At 42.0% G+C, this 20,638-nt stretch overlaps 2 protein-coding genes and 1 long non-coding RNA gene across 4 annotated transcripts in view; 2 read left to right on the top strand and 1 right to left on the bottom strand.

Annotated features, from left to right (window-relative positions):
• Positions 1-1,654: 1,654 nt before the first annotated feature.
• Positions 1,655-8,431, bottom strand: LOC310870620 (UPF0415 protein C7orf25 homolog). The gene is made up of 8 exons (XM_083781878.1): positions 8,353-8,431; positions 6,493-6,667; positions 5,753-5,879; positions 5,197-5,364; positions 4,598-4,916; positions 3,881-4,024; positions 2,920-3,128; positions 1,655-2,462 (listed from the first exon to the last, which is right to left on the bottom strand). The coding sequence occupies exons 2-8, from the start codon at positions 6,653-6,655 to the stop codon at positions 2,297-2,299; spliced, it is 1,296 nt and encodes a 431-aa protein (XP_083638004.1). The 5' UTR covers positions 6,656-6,667; positions 8,353-8,431; the 3' UTR covers positions 1,655-2,296.
• Positions 8,432-8,795: 364 nt separating this feature from the next.
• LOC310870625 lies at positions 8,796-17,197 on the top strand. The gene is made up of 4 exons (XR_014570250.1): positions 8,796-9,088; positions 13,291-13,395; positions 13,678-13,764; positions 16,506-17,197. It is a non-coding gene; the product is annotated as an uncharacterized lncRNA (long non-coding RNA).
• Positions 17,198-17,585: 388 nt separating this feature from the next.
• Positions 17,586-20,638, top strand: part of fastk (Fas-activated serine/threonine kinase) — a 28,249-nt gene continuing 25,196 nt past the window's right edge. For both annotated transcript variants that reach the window (XM_083781873.1, XM_083781872.1), the window contains exon 1: positions 17,586-17,666. The gene's annotated coding sequence lies outside the window, so the exon portion shown is untranslated. The remainder of the gene's footprint in view (positions 17,667-20,638) is intronic.

Here is a 20,638-nt window from a genome sequence, read left to right as displayed (position 1 = left end):
GTATATATATTATATATATATATATATTATATATATATATATATATCTCTCTCTCTCTCACAAAAAAGAGAAAAACCTTCCAAGGAAGGGACTGCACATTCCAGGGAACAGAGACGGACAACTTACTGCATCAAACTTATTTATTGGTGCGGCGCGTTTCGCCGTGAGCTTCGTCAGGTGCTATAGTCTCGTATATATATATATTAGTGATGGGAGATTAATCGGAAAACGCATCGGTATCGGCCGATATTGGCCTTAAAAGGATGTATTGGTAAAATAATATATCGGTTTTAGCAGATGTTTTATTATAAAATAATTACTGCAATGAAGGCTGCAATTGTATCAATGTTTTCTGGGGAAGCTTTCAAAAGAGTCAACCAGTTGGAACATTTCTAATTTCAGAGTTATATACAAGCCTTAAAATATATATTTCCTTAATACAGAATGAGATCATATTGACATCATATTGTTATCGGCCATAACAGCAATTAATTATATCTATTGGCCAAAAAGTCGGTCCATCGCTAAAAAAAATACGGCACTGGATGGGAGGGGAATCCCAGTGCCATCTCTATTATTTATATATCTATGCTCAAACCGAGTGGAAGTGTGTAGGTCGAGTGGCGAGGAGCTAGTTTCAAAAAGGGCCTAGGACTGGTTTCAGGAATGTGAAAATATATTTTCCATTTAGTAAATGGCTTTGAACTTTAACAAGTTTTAACAAGAACATATCACTTGCTTTACCTTTTCATTCTAGTTGGGATGAAATGTCCTTGAAATGTGTGAAACCGCCCTGATGAGGACTTGAGTATAATGGTAGCCTGCCTACTTACTTAAACAGTACTTAATGTTAGGTTAAAGTCATGTAAAGCAGGCAACCGTGAGTATTGTAATGCTAATAGTTGAGTTGTTAGTTTTGGTTCTTTGTGTTGACGTGTCAGACTAATTCAAGTGGATTCAAGTTCTCAGTCCCCACAGAGGATTTTCACTCGAGTCATGACCTACAAATGACCCACTGACCCACTGTTTGGAGGCCAGTGTGTCTTTTATTTCCTTAATCCTTTGGCTTGTATGCCTAATTTATACTTGTTGGCACCAAAAATGGCAGATCTACAAGCTCACAATGGTCATCACAGCAGTGTGATGTAGATAATTATTTTTGGTGCGAAACACCGTCACAGCACAGGTTAAGTCAAGTCCTGTTTAGCAGCGGTTCCAAAACGCTTCAAGTCGAGAGCTAAAAAGTTAATGTGGTAGGCCTATCTCAGTGGAACTCAAACTTACAAAAATAAACTGAATTAACCACTTTCAATGAATCCAACATGGTTAACATTTAGTTTGAAGTTAGTGTCTGATAGAATGAATATCAAATATCTAAATACTGAATAATACTTCTGGGGTGCACATGCACAAAAGCTAGACAGACTAGGCGTTAAAATTACCCCAAACATGTTGAAAAAAATGAAATATCCCTTTAATGGTTTAAGAGCTCTCAACAAGGTTTCCACCCAACTATATCAAACTGGGGCTCCTTGAAATTAAAAAGGTTTAAAATCACTGCTTCTTTATTTATTCAGTTAACTTGAATATCAGTGTGTATAAGCAAGCAACACCGTCATCCTATAGAGTATAAATTAACTCTGTCACATTGTGTCGTTTCAGTCTTCGAATGCTTTATTATTATTTTTAGTACATATTTCATACAGGATATTTATACTTATCTGTACATAAAGTAAATATTCCATCTGCAGATACTGACAGAAACATTCTGTACATCTTGTAGGAAAAACAATAAACAATGAATTGCAGCAATTCTTCCAAAAAATAAACAAGGCTCACGACTGAATAAACAAACAGTTTAACAGCATAAAATATTAAAGGTGATTAAGTGATTAAGTCATTGTGTTAAGGAGTGTTAAATAGCTCTATAGTCTGACAGTAATCATTGCTATAGAGTTGTCCGTTCATTAACAGGAAGTCTTCCCATCTCTCCAGTCTTCCATTTTCAGGTCATACCAATTTGATTTATTCAGGAGAGAAAAGTCATACAGGATACAGAATAAATGACATAACACAAATAAATGATAAATGGGTACTCTCTCCTATTTTATGTTTATTATAGAACTGGAGACTCCTGTTACTGAACAAACCCTATAGCAATTATTAACATGATTAATATAGAGCTATTTAGCCTTTTTTTTTTAAAGAAGATTTTTTTTTTTTTGTTGTACCCAAATAATAAATATCTCTTAAACTACCTTTAATGATCACCAAGCAAACCTAATTGAATGACATGTCATATGGGAGTGGCCCTCCACTCCTTCCCCTCTGTCAGAGCGCGTGGTTGGTGGATGAACACGCTGTATCGGACGCCCTGATTGGCCGCCGCTCTGACAAAGCCACTGTTGGCCGTCATGGTGATGGCCCTGAGGCTGTCGCCCGTTCCGAAGATCATGAGAGACCTGCGGCGCACACACACACACACTGAATCAAGCAACTTAAAAAACATTAAAATATCCCTGAAACATCACTTAAGTACCTTAATACAAAAATACTTTGTTACAAGTGAAAGGCCTGCATTAAAGTAAAAGTACAAAAATAAATAAATACACTTACAATACAGTAAAGTAAATTCAAAATCAAATTTTGACCAACTTTTTTGATCTAGTACATCAGCTATTTTCAAATACCAAAGTGGGCATGTCTGTTTTATAATAATCTAAATCCACAAAAGCTGTAAAATAATAGTGGCGGTGGCAATCTTTAATAAGTTTTACTCTTATGTACCTGTACACAAGATGTAATGTACAATATTTGCCTCTGAGGTAGAGTACAAGTATCAAAAAATGTAATTTCTCAGGTCAATTAATAGTAACTAAAATGTGTACTAATACAGTAGTTGAAGAGTAAACCACTGACCTGTGGTTGACCTTTGAACTGGTAGTGAGTGTGTGTGTGCGTTCTGTAGGCTGGTCAGGAACCACTCGGACCCGGGCCAGCAGCTCGTCTGCCCGCTGCTTCTCTCCCGGTCCGCCCAGCGTCCCCAGGATCACGTGGAAATCGTGAACGGCCGACTGGCAGGCGAAAAGTTCCTTGTCCTTCATGAACGAGTCCAGTTTGGGTAGAACCTAAGGAGGACAAAACAAGCTTTAATCATTTTGTAGAAGCATGTCTCTCATGTAAGGTTTTAAATGGTCCAGTTTAAATTGCAGTAATAAATTCATCAGCAGGGGCACAGTGGCGCAGTCGGTAGCGCTGTCGCCTCACAGCTAAAGGGTCCCGCCGGGGGACGCTGTGGGCACTTGGGGCGTGTTCTCTCCTCCGTAGGGTAAGTACCCCATAGAGTATTAAAAGGATAGAGACTAAACTGGCGCGAAGCTCCGCCCCCTCCGCTATTCATGTCAGTGGAAGTTGCTCAGTGGCGTTTTGAAGCACCCGGAAGGCTGCCGGAAGTACCGTCTATTTCCTGATTCAGCATTTGGGCACCAAATTTTGGTGTCCGGAAGTCCGGAAATGCGGAAGTGCAGCTGGGCTTTAACATTGGGCGCTCGGTTGCACGGGGTTTCCTCGTCAAGAATCCACGGGTCCGCCTGCAGTCCTTCCTCTTACCACTAGGGCCCAACGCTTCAACATTGGAGTGCATAGGTAGCCCCTTGAAGTACCCTCACAAAAAACATAATAGTAATCCTGGTCTCTATACTGCCCCCCCTGGTCAGCCACTGGCTTAAAAGAATGGGTTACAACAATCGTGGGATAAAAATATGAAAAATAAATAAATCTATCAGCGATAAAGAACAGCCGACTTGGTTTTTTTCTTCTCTTTTTTTGAGTGAAGGGAGTGATAGTGACATCACAGTGATGTCATGCACAACGTAGATACCTTCTCTTGTCTCTCCTGCGCCGCCTGCTCGGTCAGCACCTCCTCTTTGAAGGAGAAGTGACATTGTCCGTGTGACAGAGATGACACATACGTGATGAGGGTGGTGATGTCCAGGTTGACCCTGCAACACTCCTCCACCTTCAGCTGAGTGGGGAAGAGGAAACACAAAATGCTAAATAAATGTATAAAAGTATCGTAACTAGAAAATAACAATGACTAGTTACTTTTTTGTTACTGTAACCACTTTGAACCCTAGCATCGCTATTCTGGGATGAGCTAGCCAATCTACAAGCTCACAATGTGTTGCGTTACTTAGGTGGTGTCCAGACGAGAACGTATTCTGCGTTACCCGGGCAAGTATTTAGCTGATCTGCCCTTTCTGCCAGACGGATACAGCGTTTTTGGGGACTTAACCGGCAAATTTTGAAACCACCTCCCAGAGTGGCAAACGTTGTCGTCTCCGTGTGTACAGAGAATGCCACCTATTTGCTGAAACCAACCGTGGAGGGAAACTCTCTGACTGAGAATGGCTGCCATATGACGTAATCTTCAAAAGCCATGTATTGGAGGGCCTAGCACCCCTCAAAAAGTATACAAATAAATCCTGCACCAATACCCAATTGTGACAAAATAAATAAACTACATGTAAACTGAATAAATAAACTAAGTAAATGTAATCTAAATAAATAAACCAAATGTAACTAGATTCCTACCCACCTCAGGGAAGGCCAGACGCTCCACCACCGTGTCTCGATCCACTCTGGTCAGACGTGCTGCTTCATCGTCATCATCATCGTCCTCTTCATCATCATCACCCTCGCTGCCACCTTCCTCCTTGCGTTCAATCCCATCTTGTGCTGTGCCCGCCTCCTCCTCCTCCTCCTGCTCCGCCCCTCCCTCTTCGGCGTTGACCGCCACAATGTCTCCGCGCACGTTGACGCCCATGGCCCTCAGGGTGTCGGCCATGGGACGGGACACGCCGTTGTAGAAAGCAAAGATGACGCTGGGCTGGCTGTACTGGACGGGCTGCTGACCACTGACGACACAAGGGTTTTTGTCATGTAGGGCTGTCACGATTGCAAATTTAAGGTAGCGATTAATTGTCACACAGATAATATCGATTAAAGATTTAATTGTGTTTGAACATTGGAACATATGAATAAAGATGCACAGGACAAAGATTCTTGGTTTACCGGCTGCAATCCTAGTTTCTTTAGGCACTAAAACTATCTCTCCGCACTCTACGGAATGCATGCGTTTGCCTTGCTCCAGATAAGAGCGTCTGCTAAATGCCTAAATTTGACAGGAAACACTACCTGGCCTCCAGGAAGTCCTCGGCCTGGCTGATGATGCTCTTGTCTCCGTATTGGCCCCGCCCCTGCCAGATGTTATGGAGAGCCTCTGCCTTGCGACCAATGGCTTTCACCCAGGTGTGTCCGCCATTGGCTACCACATCCACCACCAGACACTGCTTGGTCCCACCTCTGTCCACGTAGCACACAGTTATAGTTGGAATTAAATACAATTTACAAAATAACCAAAACTACAATTGAGTTTTACTTAAATGAGCCATTATCGTTCTCAGTCCTCACTAATGCTCATTATAAGATTATTATTCCTGTCGACTCGCACTGTCGGACTATGGACAGTTCAGAAACCTGTCTACCAGTGACATCATCGATGGGGATTCCAAGCTAATGAACAACTGAGGCTAATGAGTTTGTGGCCTCTCTCTGCGTACCAAAATAATTTCAATCTCGCCCTTGACTACCCCATATTACAATGGAAATTTAAACTGAAACCAACACTAAAAGCAAACTTCTGAAATTGAAAAAACAAAAGAGCGAACGAACGAAAAACAGAAAAACGAACCTGTCCAGGTATGAGAACACGTGTAGCACACTCATGACATCCGTCAGGCTCTCAGCTGATTGGACGATGGCGGTCAGGTGGGCGAGGTTAGTGCTCTGGAGGTGGGACTCTTTGATCAGCACTTTGCCTGTCAATCATGACATTTTACTTTTAATTGTCACACAAATGATAACGATTCAATTGTGTTTTCCCATTTAACGTTGGAACATAAAAATTACATTTATGATTTCTATAGGGGACAACACTGTCAATTGTTATTCCCATGTTAACCCATTTAGACCATACGACGTGTGGGAATGTCATAACTAATCCAACCGACGGGTTGCTAGCGCATTTTCATTGATATCATACGAGAGATTATTATTTTTCTTTTTTTGCCATCTCCTTCTGCACCATACGCCTTGCGTGTTGTCGTTCACTTCCCTGTTTACCGTTTACAAAGAAAAGCTTGGCGCACGTAATCTAAGGAGCTCTCCGTGATTTTGATCGTTCAAAATATGAAGCGAGCGATCATCAGCGACTTTATCGTAATCTTAGCGAGGTAAGCAATCAAAAATATGTCTCCCGGTTTTTTGTGATCTTCCATTTCCACTACCTTTGAAAACATTATAAACACGTCTCCAACATGGTAACGATTGCAACGACTATGCTAAAATACGTTCCAATGATGACTCAAATAATTGCGGTTGATTAAGCGATTATATAATGACTATGAGTGTAGACAAGAGGTGACGGCGTACCGGCCTCCACACGGCGCAGGAAGCGCAGCTCCGCCTTCAGCTTGCTGCAGAGCTTGGCGCGTCCCTCCACGCTGCGAGGCTGTGCCGTGCACAGTGCCTCCACGCGCTGCAGCAGGCCCTGCGCTGCTGCCATGCGGTCCTGCAGCATCGACTGCATGGACATGACTGACGCATTCTGCCTTGATGCGCGCGCACACACACACACACACACACACACACACACACACACACAGTCACACACACTGTATTAATATACAGTACTTGTGAGGACATCAACATTTTAGGACAGCGATTTCATGAATGACATTTTGCATACAATTTGCCTTTTTTGACCGTAAGCCTGAACGCATTGCAGGCTGACACATTGTGTAGCCAAACAGCGTTAAAAAGTCCTTCGTCGATTGTCACCTTAGAAATGTACAGATACCGTGGTGTAATACACTTATACTTTACTGTTGAGTGAGAAAACAATGTTGCACATTAAAGCAGATCATCTGGGGGATCCCCCCACATTTATATGAGAGAGTTGCGACACACACACACCGCAAGAGTCCGACAGTCCTGGTTACAAATCACCCATGCTGCAGGTTACAAATCACCCGTGGTGTCCGCATCCAGTTAGGGGTAGGTTAGTGTTTGGGTAGGGTGTCGGTATCGGATTCGGACTCTTGGTATGTTGGAACAAATGTCTAAACCAAGTGTCTTCACCAAAAGGATCAAAGTGGTTAAATGTAAAGTATACAAACTTATTTTCAGGTCTGTCCTATAATAGGACGTACCATAATAGAAGATTCTAAGACGTATGTAATTTAGGGGTGCTGTGGATGAAAAGGTTATTACAAGGGTGCCCGCACTGAGTCAAAAACGTTTGAGAACCACAGGTTAGATGTATAATCACATTAATAATTACAGTAAATTTAGATGATTTAATGTGCAAAAATGTATAATACTGTAGTGTAATGACTGCTGTGCCTGTCTGTCACAACTAACAAACCAAACATAAACAGTACACATCACTGGTTCTCAAACTGGGGTCTGGGTACCCCCAGGAGTGCTTGAGGTGGTTCCAGGGGGTCTCCAGCCAGATGGCATCAAAATACTTGTATCCATTTAGAACATTATAGTCATGTATCAGATTAATACACAGGACCCCAATGGACACAAAAATAGTGATTTATTGGGTTCAATCTTTTTAGCATTAAACGTTCCATGTCCTTTTAATAAAGTATTCAATCAATCAAAGTGATGCCATTCAGCTTGTAGTCAGATCTGCCATTTTCCCCAAACCTTATAATTTGACATTTTAACCACACAGATCTTGAATGGGGTTCCTGAAACAAAGCCATTTCAGATGTAGGTTCTAATATGAATTGGGGGTGGGGTCCTTGACATGAAAAAAAGTTTGAGATACACTGATAAGACTGTATTCTGTATAATAAAATCCATATATCGGTAGACTTTATTAGACTATATTGTCATCTTCTGTACTGTGGTAATCTGTACTATAGAGTCTATAGTACAGATTACCACAGTACAGAAGATGACAATATAGTCTAATACTATACATACTATAGTCTATAGTATAGACTATAGTATGCCATTTGAGAAACTGTTAAATATCTTCTACAACAACACAAACGTAAACGTACGTGTACTTTCAAACATCATTGTGTTTCATTTTAACATGTATTCATTTATAATACCATTCTAATGTTAGCAGTGCCAGTGTGGCTAGCTGAAGGTTAGCTTAACCAGTCACAGTTAGCTTCTTTCCATTCAGTTCGTCAACAAGTTTAAATTGTCATTTGAAAGTAAACGAAACAAAATAATCGTCAGGTTTTAAAGACATAATTAACTCACAGAGCAGTGGGTCTACCGTGTGAAACCTGCGACGTGTTTGTTTGTTGCTCTCCACGAGCAGCAAGGAACCGAAAGCGACGTCACAGAAAAGCGTCATAAAATTATGCAGAAGGGCCCCGTCGCATTACGTGACGTTACTGTCCATCCTACGACTTCCTCCGAGGCGGAAAGCCTGGTGAGGCGAGGTTATCACTTATCAGTGACTGCTAGTTTGAACACGAACCAAATGCTTGTAGCAAACTCAGGAATGTCAAAAATAACAATGATTGGTCTTTAGGGTGGTTGTGTTCCATTTGATATATCCTTCTCCTGGCTATCACAGCAACTCACAAATCTTGCTGCTGTGTTTACTTTGCACATTCCTCCATTGTTGTTCTTCGCCCAAATCACACAGTAGGCGTAGCTTGCAATTTACATCATCTGTTCTTTGACCCCCGGAGAGAGACGATTGAACTCTCGCTTTGAACGTCTGCAAACATTTAACCAACTCCACAACAATATATCCTGTGAACTGTGAAAGTACATGTTGAAGAAGATGAAGGGACTTCTACTGTGCATCTTGTTCCTGACTGCTGTCGTCTGCCTAACTACAGCCGACACACGTTACAACCAGATGGAATATCGCCTCAAGAAGTTTGTTGATCTGGCTATTATCAAAGCAAATCAAGATTGGGATTTTGGCCATCTGAACTTCTTTAAATTTGGAAAGTATCCTAATGGTCATGAAATAAAAGAGGTAATGTTGTCTTATTTTGTGTCTTGAATAAATATTTGTGCAACACTGAGTGAGTTCACTTGAGACACAGTGGTCTTTGATTGATTGATTGAAATATTTATTAACAGTTTGTAGAATTTACAGTACATTTTAAGCACAAACTCAATACAAAGACTGTTAACTGTGAGTGGACGACCCAATTAAGCATTACACTTGTTTACAACAGGGTCCACATTGTTCAATTCATCAAAACATTTAGAGACATACAAATAGACACTTCTATGTAGCTAAAGAACAGAACAGGAATTCATCATATAGGAAGCAAAAAGGGAAAAGATACATATACAGTGAGGGGAAATGGGGTGGGGGGGGGGGGGGATTCAGATTTTACAGTGGCCAGTTTCGAATTGCAGCCATCCGTAGGTGCCCTTTGAGAGCGGTTTTGAAGGAGTCAAGGGATTCACATGTCTTAATGACTGTTGGTAGGGCGTTCCACATTTTGGTGGCATAGGAGCGAAAAGAATTTAGTCCCTTGTTTGTGCCGAATCTGGGTTGTACATGGTTTGTTGTACTCCCTCTGGTGTTGTGGGTGTGGACTTCGTTTACACTAAGGAAGTATTTAGACAGGTACATGGGTATCTTGGTGGTGTATCGAATCTTGTGGACCAGACCCATTGCAAGATGCTGTACTCTGTCGTCGACCCTAAGCCATCCCAGCCTGTCAAAGTGGGCAGGGGTGAGGTGGGTTCGGGGGGTGAGGCCAAGTAGGAGCCTGACCAGTTTGTTTTGGGAGGTCTGGAGCCTTGTTTTAAGGGCCTTTGAGGTGCTGTGGTACCAAGAGGTGGATGCATAGTCAAAGAAACCTTGTACGAGGGCTCCTGTTAAGGTCTTCAAGATGTTTTTGCTGACCAGTGAGGAGATCCTGTAAAGGAATCTTGTTCTTTGATTGACTTTTTTGATTACGTTGGTGGCCATCTTATCACCGGAAAGATTGGCCTCCAGGATGGAACCTAGGTAGGTAATTTGATCTTTTCGTGTGATAATATTGTCACCCACTCTAACCAAGAAGCCATCTGCCTTGCTGAGATTACTATTTGATCCGAAGAGGATGGATTCAGTTTTTCCCAGGTGTAAGGATAGTTTGTTATCAGCGAGCCAGGTGCAGATTCTACCGAGTTCAGAGCTGAGGGTCTTTTCAACCTGCAGTTTGTTCCTGTCCGAGACCAGCAGTGCTGAGTCATCTGCGAACAGGAACAAGTTGCAGTCACAAGCTGAAGTCATGTCGTTAACATATATTAGGAACAGTAAAGGCCCTAGTATGCTTCCTTGTGGGACGCCACAGCTCACTGGGAGGGGAGGGGACAGTGTTCCGTTCACCTCCACCATCTGTTCTCTCCCCTCCAGGTAGGATTGCATCCAGCTCACTGATGTGCTATCAAAACCAATAGCTTTAAGCTTGTTAACCAGTATGGAGTGGTTCACGGTGTCAAAAGCCTTTTGGAGGTCCAGCATGACCATGCCGCAGTATTTTCCAGCGTCCACCTCGTGTTTGATGTGGTCGCTCAAATAGAGGAGGCATGTGTCAGTGGAGTGGGATGTTCTGAAACCAGATTGGAACTCGTACAGCAATTTATTAGTGGCAAGATACTTTTCAACCTGTTCATAGACTATTTTTTCCATCACTTTCGAGATGGAGCTTAGAATAGAAATAGGGCGGTAGTTGCCGGGTTCTAATTTACTCCCTTTTTTGTACAAGGGGGTTACTTTGGCCAGTTTAAAATCTTGGGGGACCTGTCCCTGTTTGATGGAGAGGTTAACTATGTGGGTGATGACTGGAGCTATGGAAAAGGCTGAGTCTCTGAGAAATTTGGAGGGGATATTGTCATGGCCAGTGGCCTTGTGGGGTTGTAGGGCACTCAGTTTTTTAAATACCTCCTCGGTTGTTACCATTGCCATTTTGAAATCATCTTTACAAACACCAAGGTTTTTGTAGAAGGCTTTGATGTGCTCTACACCAAAACGCCCAGAGTGGGAGGTGACGTCAGTGCTATTACAATGTAGGGCGCGTTCGGAAATGCGCCCTGAACGCACTGGTGTGCTCTCTTGTCGTTCGTTTATTCAGTGCACTGTTCGTTTATGCTGTGTGCCGAGTGCACGCAATGAGCAACCTATAGCCCCTCTCGGAACCCTCCATAAAGCTTTTCTGAAATTTGGATGAGTTTTATGTAGGGTCCCTGTTCAAAATATAGTTATATTTTCGTATGGGAATTTTGGAACGCGGACATAAATATGCTCCGTAACATCGTATCTGCGGCCTGTTTTCCTTTGAGGGCTTCTGAATTTGTGAACTATAAGTACCTATACATTCCGCTGCGAATATCTCCTGTGGCGCGGAAGCCGTTAAGTATTTTTAATCTTTGTTTGACCGATTTGGTCGCTTTATTTCTTCTTGTTTGTTTACCGTTTATTGTACCGCCTCCCGGTGTGCGGTTGGCTTGTGCCGGCTACGTCCCTGCCTCTGATCTGCTCTGTCATAGCTATAGCGCCACTAGCTAGCCAGATAGGCGGTACAATGAGGTGTCAATAAACAAGGAAGGAAGAGAAGAATCAAAGCGACCAAATCGTTCAAACAAAAAATATAAATACTTAACGGCTTCCGCGCCACAGGAGATATTCGCAGCGGTATTTATAGGTTCACACATTCAGAAGCCCTCACACGAAAAAAAAGTCCTGAAAGAGCGCAGAAGGACTTATCCGAAGTTGTTTACGTTTATATATGTGTGCGTACCAGGTGGCAGGGTGGAGGTGGAATAGGACCCAATGCTCTGGGTCTAAAAAATGTCAGAAACTTCAGTAGCATTGGGTTCTGCTTGTAGGGCTATGAGCAACCCTACCCTCAGGGTAGGGTTGCTCAGTGTGAATGGTGTGTTGTAACTGGTCGTTCGTAAATAAGGCACACTAAACGCACTCTGTGACGTCACCGCCCACTGGTTTTAATGCTGTAGAATAGTTCAGCTAGATCAGAAACGTAAAAATTAATATTTCAAGAAACAACATTTTTGAGTGGTGCAACCACTCCTACAATCAGGAATGTCCGTGGGTATCATGTGGGTATCCGTCATGAGCACGATTGGTGTGCGCATGCGTGAAATTGGAAAGAGAGAAGTATGTCACATGGCTGCCACCTGCTGGACGCAAATCCAACTACTGACTGTCTAGGTTCATTGATATCCATAATAAAGCTGAGCAGAGCGAGAGAGAGAGAGGAGGGGGGGGAGAGGGGAGTTGCACCACTCGGTTCACACAGGTGTGATTTTTTTTAATGTTGTATGGTTTAGTGGACTTGGAAGGGGGTAAGCTGACAACATAAGTTGTTAAAGGACCACTTCACCACTTTTTCTTTTCTATACTCGGTCTGTGTCTCATAGAAGGGCTGTCCTATGAGACACAGACTGAGTAGAAACAAATCGTGACATTTTTTATGATTATTAGTGAGGACCTATTATATGAAGATAGGTTGAAAAGTGGTGAAGTGGTCCTTTAAGACTGTTATTTATAGAGCATGTTGTTTAGGCACATGCATAGTTAGTTTACCTGGCCTATCCTATAATTTTAAATGTACAGGTTAGGTGCACTGTTTAGGTACATATAGGCTATTTGATAAACCTATGCCCGGAAGCTCCAATGAATTTATGAACAAAACATTGTTTAGACAGATGCTATAGTTCCTTGTTTAGTTTACTCATCTCTTATTCTGAACTCACGCTTGTGAGTCACTCTAGATCAATGGTAGAGAGTTCTAAGTACATTTACTCAAGTGACATTGGCTCAAGGGTAGAGTGACCGGTTGAGCAGCTAGATGTGAACCATGCTCCCCCAGAGTTAGTGTCGAAGTGTCCTTGAGCAAGACCCTGAACCCCTAATTGCTCCTATGAATGATCTGTAGCTACTCAGTCAGGAGTACAGTATGTGTAAACTGAATGTTGGATGAATGACAGTCCTTGAGCTTTGTGGGATTACAGTCACATACTGAATGTAATGCACAATTTATGTAAAGTGCTTTGGATAAGTGTTAAAAATTTACCATTTAACAGAGTATTTCTACATTGCAGTATTGATACTTACTAAAGTAAAAAATGTGAGTACTTTTTCCGCCACTGGATAAGAGTGTCTGATACATTAAAATTAAATGAAAATGAAAAGTCTGGTACGTTGTCTTGTAGGTGTCATCCCGGGTGAGAATGGATGTACGCTTAATGAACACACACTGCAAGAAGGTTAACGATGCAAGTGGACACAGACATCGCTCCGACTGTCGTTTCAAAAAGGTGTGTGTCAAATATACTACATTCAGAGCATTCACTATGGAGATTATGCTGTTCCAAAACACAATTCCATGTTATGCATTTATTATTTCACACACTAGTATCACCAGCCAGCTATCATTAATTACATTCATCTGCTGTCCCATGTTTAAATTACTTCTCATTTAGACAAATAAATACTCACATGAGATCAAACTGCCATATTTATCCATTCTCATCGATTTCATAATAATTTAGAGTATTCTGACATGCTCAACAATCTGTCTGTTTTGTCCCTGTCTTCAGCTCCAGGTCTGGTGTGTAGTTTGTAGCCCGGATCCAAACACCAACGAGCCTTTCATCGGTTGTGTTTGGAGAAAATTTGCACAGATGGTAAACATATCACCACATTTCTGTCTGTCTGTCTGTCTGTCTGTAAACTGTAGAGCACCTTTCACACACAGTCATAAAGTGCTTCACAACAATAAAAGTAGAAAGTTAGGTGTTTCCTTCCAGACAGCAGAGATATCATTTTTGGGGTGAAAATGTTTGACAACCTCTGAACTGATCTATAGTACCTATAAAACTGACTTTGTTCATTAACATAGGCCAGGGGACTCAAGCATGAAGTGCCCTTTGTTTGTAAAGATGATTTTAAAATGACAATGGTAACAACCGAGGAGGTACTTAAAAAACTGAGTGCCCTCCAACCCCACAAGGCCACTGGCCATGACAATATTCCCTCCAAATTTCTCAGAGACTCAGCCTTTTCCATAGCTCCAGTCATCACCCACATAGTTAACCTCTCCATCAAACAGGGACAGGTCCCCCAAGATTTTAAACTGGCCAAAGTAACCCCCTTGTACAAAAAAGGGAGTAAATTAGAACCCGGCAACTACCGCCCTATTTCTATTCTAAGCTCCATCTCGAAAGTGATGGAAAAAATAGTCTATGAACAGGTTGAAAAGTATCTTGCCTCTAATAAATTGCTGTACGAGTTCCAATCTGGTTTCAGAACATCCCACTCCACTGACACATGCCTCCTCTATTTGAGCGATCACATCAAACACGAGGTGGATGCTGGAAAATACTGCGGCATGGTCATGCTGGACCTCCAAAAGGCTTTTGACACCGTGAACCACTCCATACTGGTTAACAAGCTTAAAGCTATTGGTTTTGATAGCACATCAGTGAGCTGGATGCAATCCTACCTGGAGGGGAGAGAACAGATGGTGGAGGTGAACGGAACACTGTCCCCTCCCCTCCCAGTGAGCTGTGGCGTCCCACAAGGAAGCATACTAGGGCCTTTACTGTTCCTAATTTATGTTAACGACATGACTTCAGCTTGTGACTGCAACTTGTTCCTGTTCGCAGATGACTCAGCACTGCTGGTCTCGGACAGGAACAAACTGCAGGTTGAAAAGACCCTCAGCTCTGAACTCGGTAGAATCTGCACCTGGCTCGCTGATAACAAACTATCCTTACACCTGGGAAAAACTGAATCCATCCTCTTCGGATCAAATAGTAAACTCAGCAAGGCAGATGGCTTCTTGGTTAGAGTGGGTGACAATATTATCACACGAAAAGATGAAATTACCTACCTAGGTTCCATCCTGGAGGCCAATCTTTCCGGTGATAAAATGGCCACCAACGTAATCAAAAAAGTCAATCAAAGAACAAGATTCCTTTACAGGATCTCCTCACTGGTCAGCAAAAACACCTTGAAGACCTTAACAGGAGCCCTCGTACAAGGTTTCTTTGACTATGCATCCACCTCTTGGTACCACAGCACCTCAAAGGCCCTTAAAACAAGGCTCCAGACCTCCCAAAACAAACTGGTCAGGCTCCTACTTGGCCTCACCCCCCGAACCCACCTCACCCCTGCCCACTTTGACAGGCTGGGATGGCTTAGGGTCGACGACAGAGTACAGCATCTTGCAATGGGTCTGGTCCACAAGATTCGATACACCACCAAGATACCCATGTACCTGTCTAAATACTTCCTTAATGTAAACGAAGTCCACACCCACAACACCAGAGGGAGTGCAACAAACCATGTACAACCCAGATTCGGCACAAACAAGGGACTAAATTCTTTTCGCTCCTATGCCACCAAAATGTGGAACGCCCTACCAACAGTCATTAAGACATGTGAATCCCTTGACTCCTTCAAAACCGCTCTCAAAGGGCACCTACGGATGGCTGCAATTCGAAACTGGCCTCTGTAAAATCTGAATCCCCCCCCACCCCCCCCCCCCCCATTTTCCCTCACTGTATATTGTATCTTTTCCCTTTTTTGCTTCCCATATGATGAATTCCTGTTCTGTACTTTAGCTACATAGAAATGTCTATTTGTATGTCTCTAAATGTCTGTATGTCTTTAAATGTTTTGATGAATTGAACAATGTGGACCCTGTTGTAAACAAGTGTAATGCTTAATTGGGTCGTCCACTCACAGTTGACAGTCTTTGTATTGAGTTTGTGCTTAAAATGTACTGTAAATTCTACAAACTGTTAATAAATATTTCAATCAATCAATCAATCCCTATTGTATATGTCTTGCATGGTTTTAATTTAATATTTTACATTTTAAAAATACAAAAGGAGGCAATATCCATTATCCACTATCCATCCAAGTGTGAGATCAGAATAAGCAGAGTAACTAAACATCAACTCTAGTCAGCAAACAACAACATCTAGAGCTTAAAATAAACTATAGGATACGAGGTAAACAATGAATCTAGCTAGCATCTGCTGCATGCAATCTAAATAACATGTTGTCCAGTGTATTTATAGGGAAGGGGGAAGAGTTTAGGAGGTGTGGAGCAGTGTGTTTATGCTCAGACAGCATTCCTGTGCTGATCCATGTGAGCCAGAGAGGTTCTAGGGTTTTATCATAATCTTTGAAGGTATGGAGGTGCCTTTGGGTTGCCTTGTAGGGGTACCTGACCGACAGCAGTGTTTTATAAGCAATCTGCACGTACAACACGTCGTAGCCTACTTGGTACACACAATCCATGCATCCAAAGAAAGGTTTGCACAACAAAAAAGTCAGCCTCCAATCCATGATTGCTGCTATGTATGATGATTATTATATCCTCCAAAATATTTACATATGTGTTGTTTTGTTTCAGCTGCAGAACATGCATGAGGAACACTGTAGGCCCACCGGCCTGCATGGGGAGGGCACCATGCTGGCCAGTAGTACTGGTGGAGAAGCCGTAGAACCAGGATGTCTTGGCTGTTTCTGATTTAATTTGATTTAACTTGATTTAACACTTATTCTTAGAAAAACGAACTTGAGTTGCAACTGTATAGTTGGACTTGAACCCCATTTCTGTCTACACGGTGTAGCTTAACGTTTACTGATTTTAAAAACAGAGAACAAATACGTACATAAGCCTAATTAAATCAATGAAAAGGAAAAAAGTCCCTTGCACAATGATGGGGGTCAAATACGTAGAGCGTATCAATTTTGGGGGCCCTGGTTGGACATGGAATTGTTTTATAATGTAGTGCTGTGACTCTGTCTGCAGATTAGTCCACTAGAGTGCAGGTATTGTACTTATTTCCACAAGGCTGCAATAGGCAAAATCCCCGTATTTTGTAATACAAAATATATTTGAATATAGTTGAATATTGTTTTATATATTTCTCTAGCTACTATATGACATGTAAAACACTGTGCTGTAGGAATATAACAAGCTTATAAAGCTGTTATATAAATAAATGTTCTGATTAATTGACAACTGTAATGCTTATGGTGTCGTCCACAGTTAACAGTTTTTGTATTGAGTTGTGCTTGAAATGTACCCATTCTGCAATGCATACTGTTAATAAATATTTTAATCAATCAATCAATCAGCTATGATTTCAGTTTCTGAATTGAATACACAGGACCACACTGGAAACAATAGCATCATTGTAAAAGTGTACCTCTGTACTATTTCCAAACTGTAAATAAAGTATTCATTCAATCAATCAATCAAAACACCACAATGATTGCAAAATCTTGAAAAATAAGTGAACATATTTCAATTATACATTAACCAATAACCACACAGCCCTAGGCCTATAGTCCTAGGCTATATACATTAGTAGGCTACTTTTCCCACCACTGGAGAACTGCGCAATGCTCTGGACTAGAGCAGGTGGCGGTAGTGAGCATTGAGTTAGGCAAAACAACGCGGGGAAGAAGAGGCACTGATGCATGCCGGGAGGATCCAACATGGCGTCCGCCGGGGCTCAGCTCCAGCAGTGAAACATTTAATCAACGCGTGTTAACGAGCTATGAGGTAAAACCAACACTGCTGAACACTGGTCACCACACTATGTACTGGTCACTCGTCCTGACCGCTGTGCGTGCTTACCCTGGCAGTGTTGTTAACAGTTTGGAAACACATTTGTCTTTTATACACCTGGGGTTGACAGCTATACATCCGTTTATCTCTGTCACGTTCACATGATCGATCGTGCTACCTATCGATTGATCGATAGGTTACTGGTCGATTTGTTGCGAGCGGGTTGGTTGATTAGGAGTGACTGGGTGGATTGAGCTGTCAGTGTGTGAAGGTTAGCCTGGTTAGCCGCTAATGCTAAAGGTTGTGAGTGAGGCAACGCCTACAGCTGCTCGCAGACAGACAGACAGACAGACAGACAGAGACAGGCAGACAGACGGGCCTGTATACATAGTGACAACACACTGATGGGTTTATATTTGATACAACGTGAACAAACGGACCCTAAGTCTGACCCAGAGTCAGCTGGTAGCATGCACAGCTAGCTGTCTGTCTGGCACAAACTGAACCCAGTGCACTCATACTTCCAACATTGTGTGTGTGTGTGTGTGTGTGTGTGTGTGTGTGAGAGAGAGAGAGACCATCACTGTCTCACAGAATCACAGTAGAGCAGAAGTGGACCCCCATCTGAAAATTATTTTTTGCCAGGGACCCCCGTATTGGAGAACATTTGTCCAAATCGAACTGATCTACAAGCTCACAATTCACCCACGGGTTTGTGAGCTTCATTTTGATTTATCATGACTGGAACCCCTTCAAGGACCCCCCCTGGGGTCCCTGGACACTAGGCTACTTTGAGAACCGCTGTGTTGATGCATTTTCAAATACACATGAATGGTAGGACGAATGGACAGTCAGTCAGACTGACTGTGTCTGCAGAGGTACAGTTCTCCATACAAAAGGATGCTAAAAGGATAAATGCATGAAAGCACTTGCATGTTTCCATCTTATCTGATTCCATCTTGTCTGTCATTGGGCAGTATATAGTCAGATAATAAACATTTTAGGACCACACTCTGTGTGGCATAATGGATATATTGTGATAATATGTAGGATTGGGATCCTTTAGGATTTCAACAATTGCGGTTCCTTAACTCTTCTCTCTTAATGGTCCCATTCCTTAACGGTTCCCCTTTAATCGTTCATATTTGGGGGTTCCAAAGTGGACCTTTAGTATTCATACATAGTCTAGATCGATTTTCGGTGGTGAGGTGACCACCGGAGCTGGAATAACGTGAGTAAAAACAAAGAAGGGCTGGAGTCTGGAGAGAGCGGTGGTTTGCTCTTCACCACGGCTCAAACACCTGAGGGGAATGCACTATGCAGTCACCATTATGGCTGTCATGATTTCAAATTTAATTTATCGATTAATTCATTTTTGGCATTGAACATTGGAACATATTAGGCTTTGCTATAAAAAATTGCACAGGGCAGATATGACAAATAACTTAAATATATACGAAGCATGTAGTTCCCAGGCTGCTGGAGGTCGCCTTTCTTAGGTAATGAGGCTAAATATGGAGAAGGCAGTGGGTTTGATGATGATGATGTAGAAGAGTGTTCAGACAGGTGTGTGTGTGTGTGTGTGTCAGCACGGAGGTGAAGAGGACGCCGATGTTGTTAATGTTTTAATATTAACAAGCACACCCGTTGTTATTACCATCGTTAATGAAACGAGGTGCTAATAGGGTGTGTGTGCATGCGTGCGTGCGTGCGTCTAAGCCAAGCCAGCAGTCAAAAGGAAGCATGACAGTAGTGTCGGTGCGGCTCGTGCCTTGCTCAATCTGTTGAGCTATGCAGGGGAATGGAACCATTAACTCTGTCCGTTATGATGAGCTATACACAGTACACACCACCACATTATTATGTCGACAGTATGGTAGGCAGCTGTTGTGAGTTACATTTATACCAGTTACAACCTGTCTGTTATTTACCTTTTGTAGTGCTAAATAATATTTGGATAATATAAGACCAGACATGGTGTGGGATATTGCGATTATGTGACATGCATGATGTTGTTTCCTGGTTGTAATCACTCAGACAGACCTTTATTTATTCCATGAGGGAAATGCAGTCACCCATGGGAGTTACAGCAAGTGGTGGAAAAGGTTTTTTTACTTAAAAGAGATATTTCACTTTCAAATAAACTTTTGGTCATTTCATCGTCTACTCAGGCTTATGCGATCACCCCAGACAGTTTTTAACTTGCTTGATTCAATATTTAGATATTTGATATTAATTTTAGCTGCCCCGCCCACTGCCTATACACGCCCATTATAACATCAAACTCCATTTTAACCATGATAGATTCATCGAAAACACCCGTTTTCTGTTTACTGATATTGTCATTCTGATACGTGAGGGGGCCGTGGATTTTCATTTACTGTTTTCAGTTATTTTTGAGGTGCGCTAGCCCCTCCTATACATAGGTTTAATGTTTGTCTTTAGTTCAATGTTTGTTTTGACAATGAAGGGAAAATTTACATCATAATGTGCCTCATTACGTCATATTCTCTGTTTATTGTTAATGGTGTTTAATGTTTGTGTTGGCACTGTTTGCTTACAACACCATTACATCACCTAATCAACATGAGTTAGACTTTAATATATTAGTGCCCCTCACTTCACACAGGTGTGATTTTTAATAATTATTTTAGAAGCACGGCTCACAAAATCAAAAAGAATTATAAAAAATAAATAAACGGTAAATAAAAATCCACAGCCCCCTCACGTATTAGGACATTATCAGTCAACAGAAAAAAGGTTGGGTGTTTTCTATGAATCTATCATAGTAAAGATTGAGTTGTATAGGAAGGGGGCGGGGCAGCTAAAATGAATATCAAATATCTAAATACTGAATGGAGCAACTTAAAAACTGTCTGGGGTGTTCACATGTATAAGCCTGAGTAGACGATAAAATTACAAAGTTGTTGGGTCGTTTACGGCAGTTCCGTTTCCGCGGAGAGCAA

This window comes from Protomyctophum parallelum, assembly GCF_964188405.1.
Source record: "Protomyctophum parallelum genome assembly, chromosome: 14".
NCBI classification, from domain to species: Eukaryota; Metazoa; Chordata; class Actinopteri; order Myctophiformes; family Myctophidae; genus Protomyctophum; species Protomyctophum parallelum.
The sequence above is the reverse complement of the archived record's forward strand: the minus strand, read 5'-3'. Positions and strand labels throughout refer to the sequence as shown.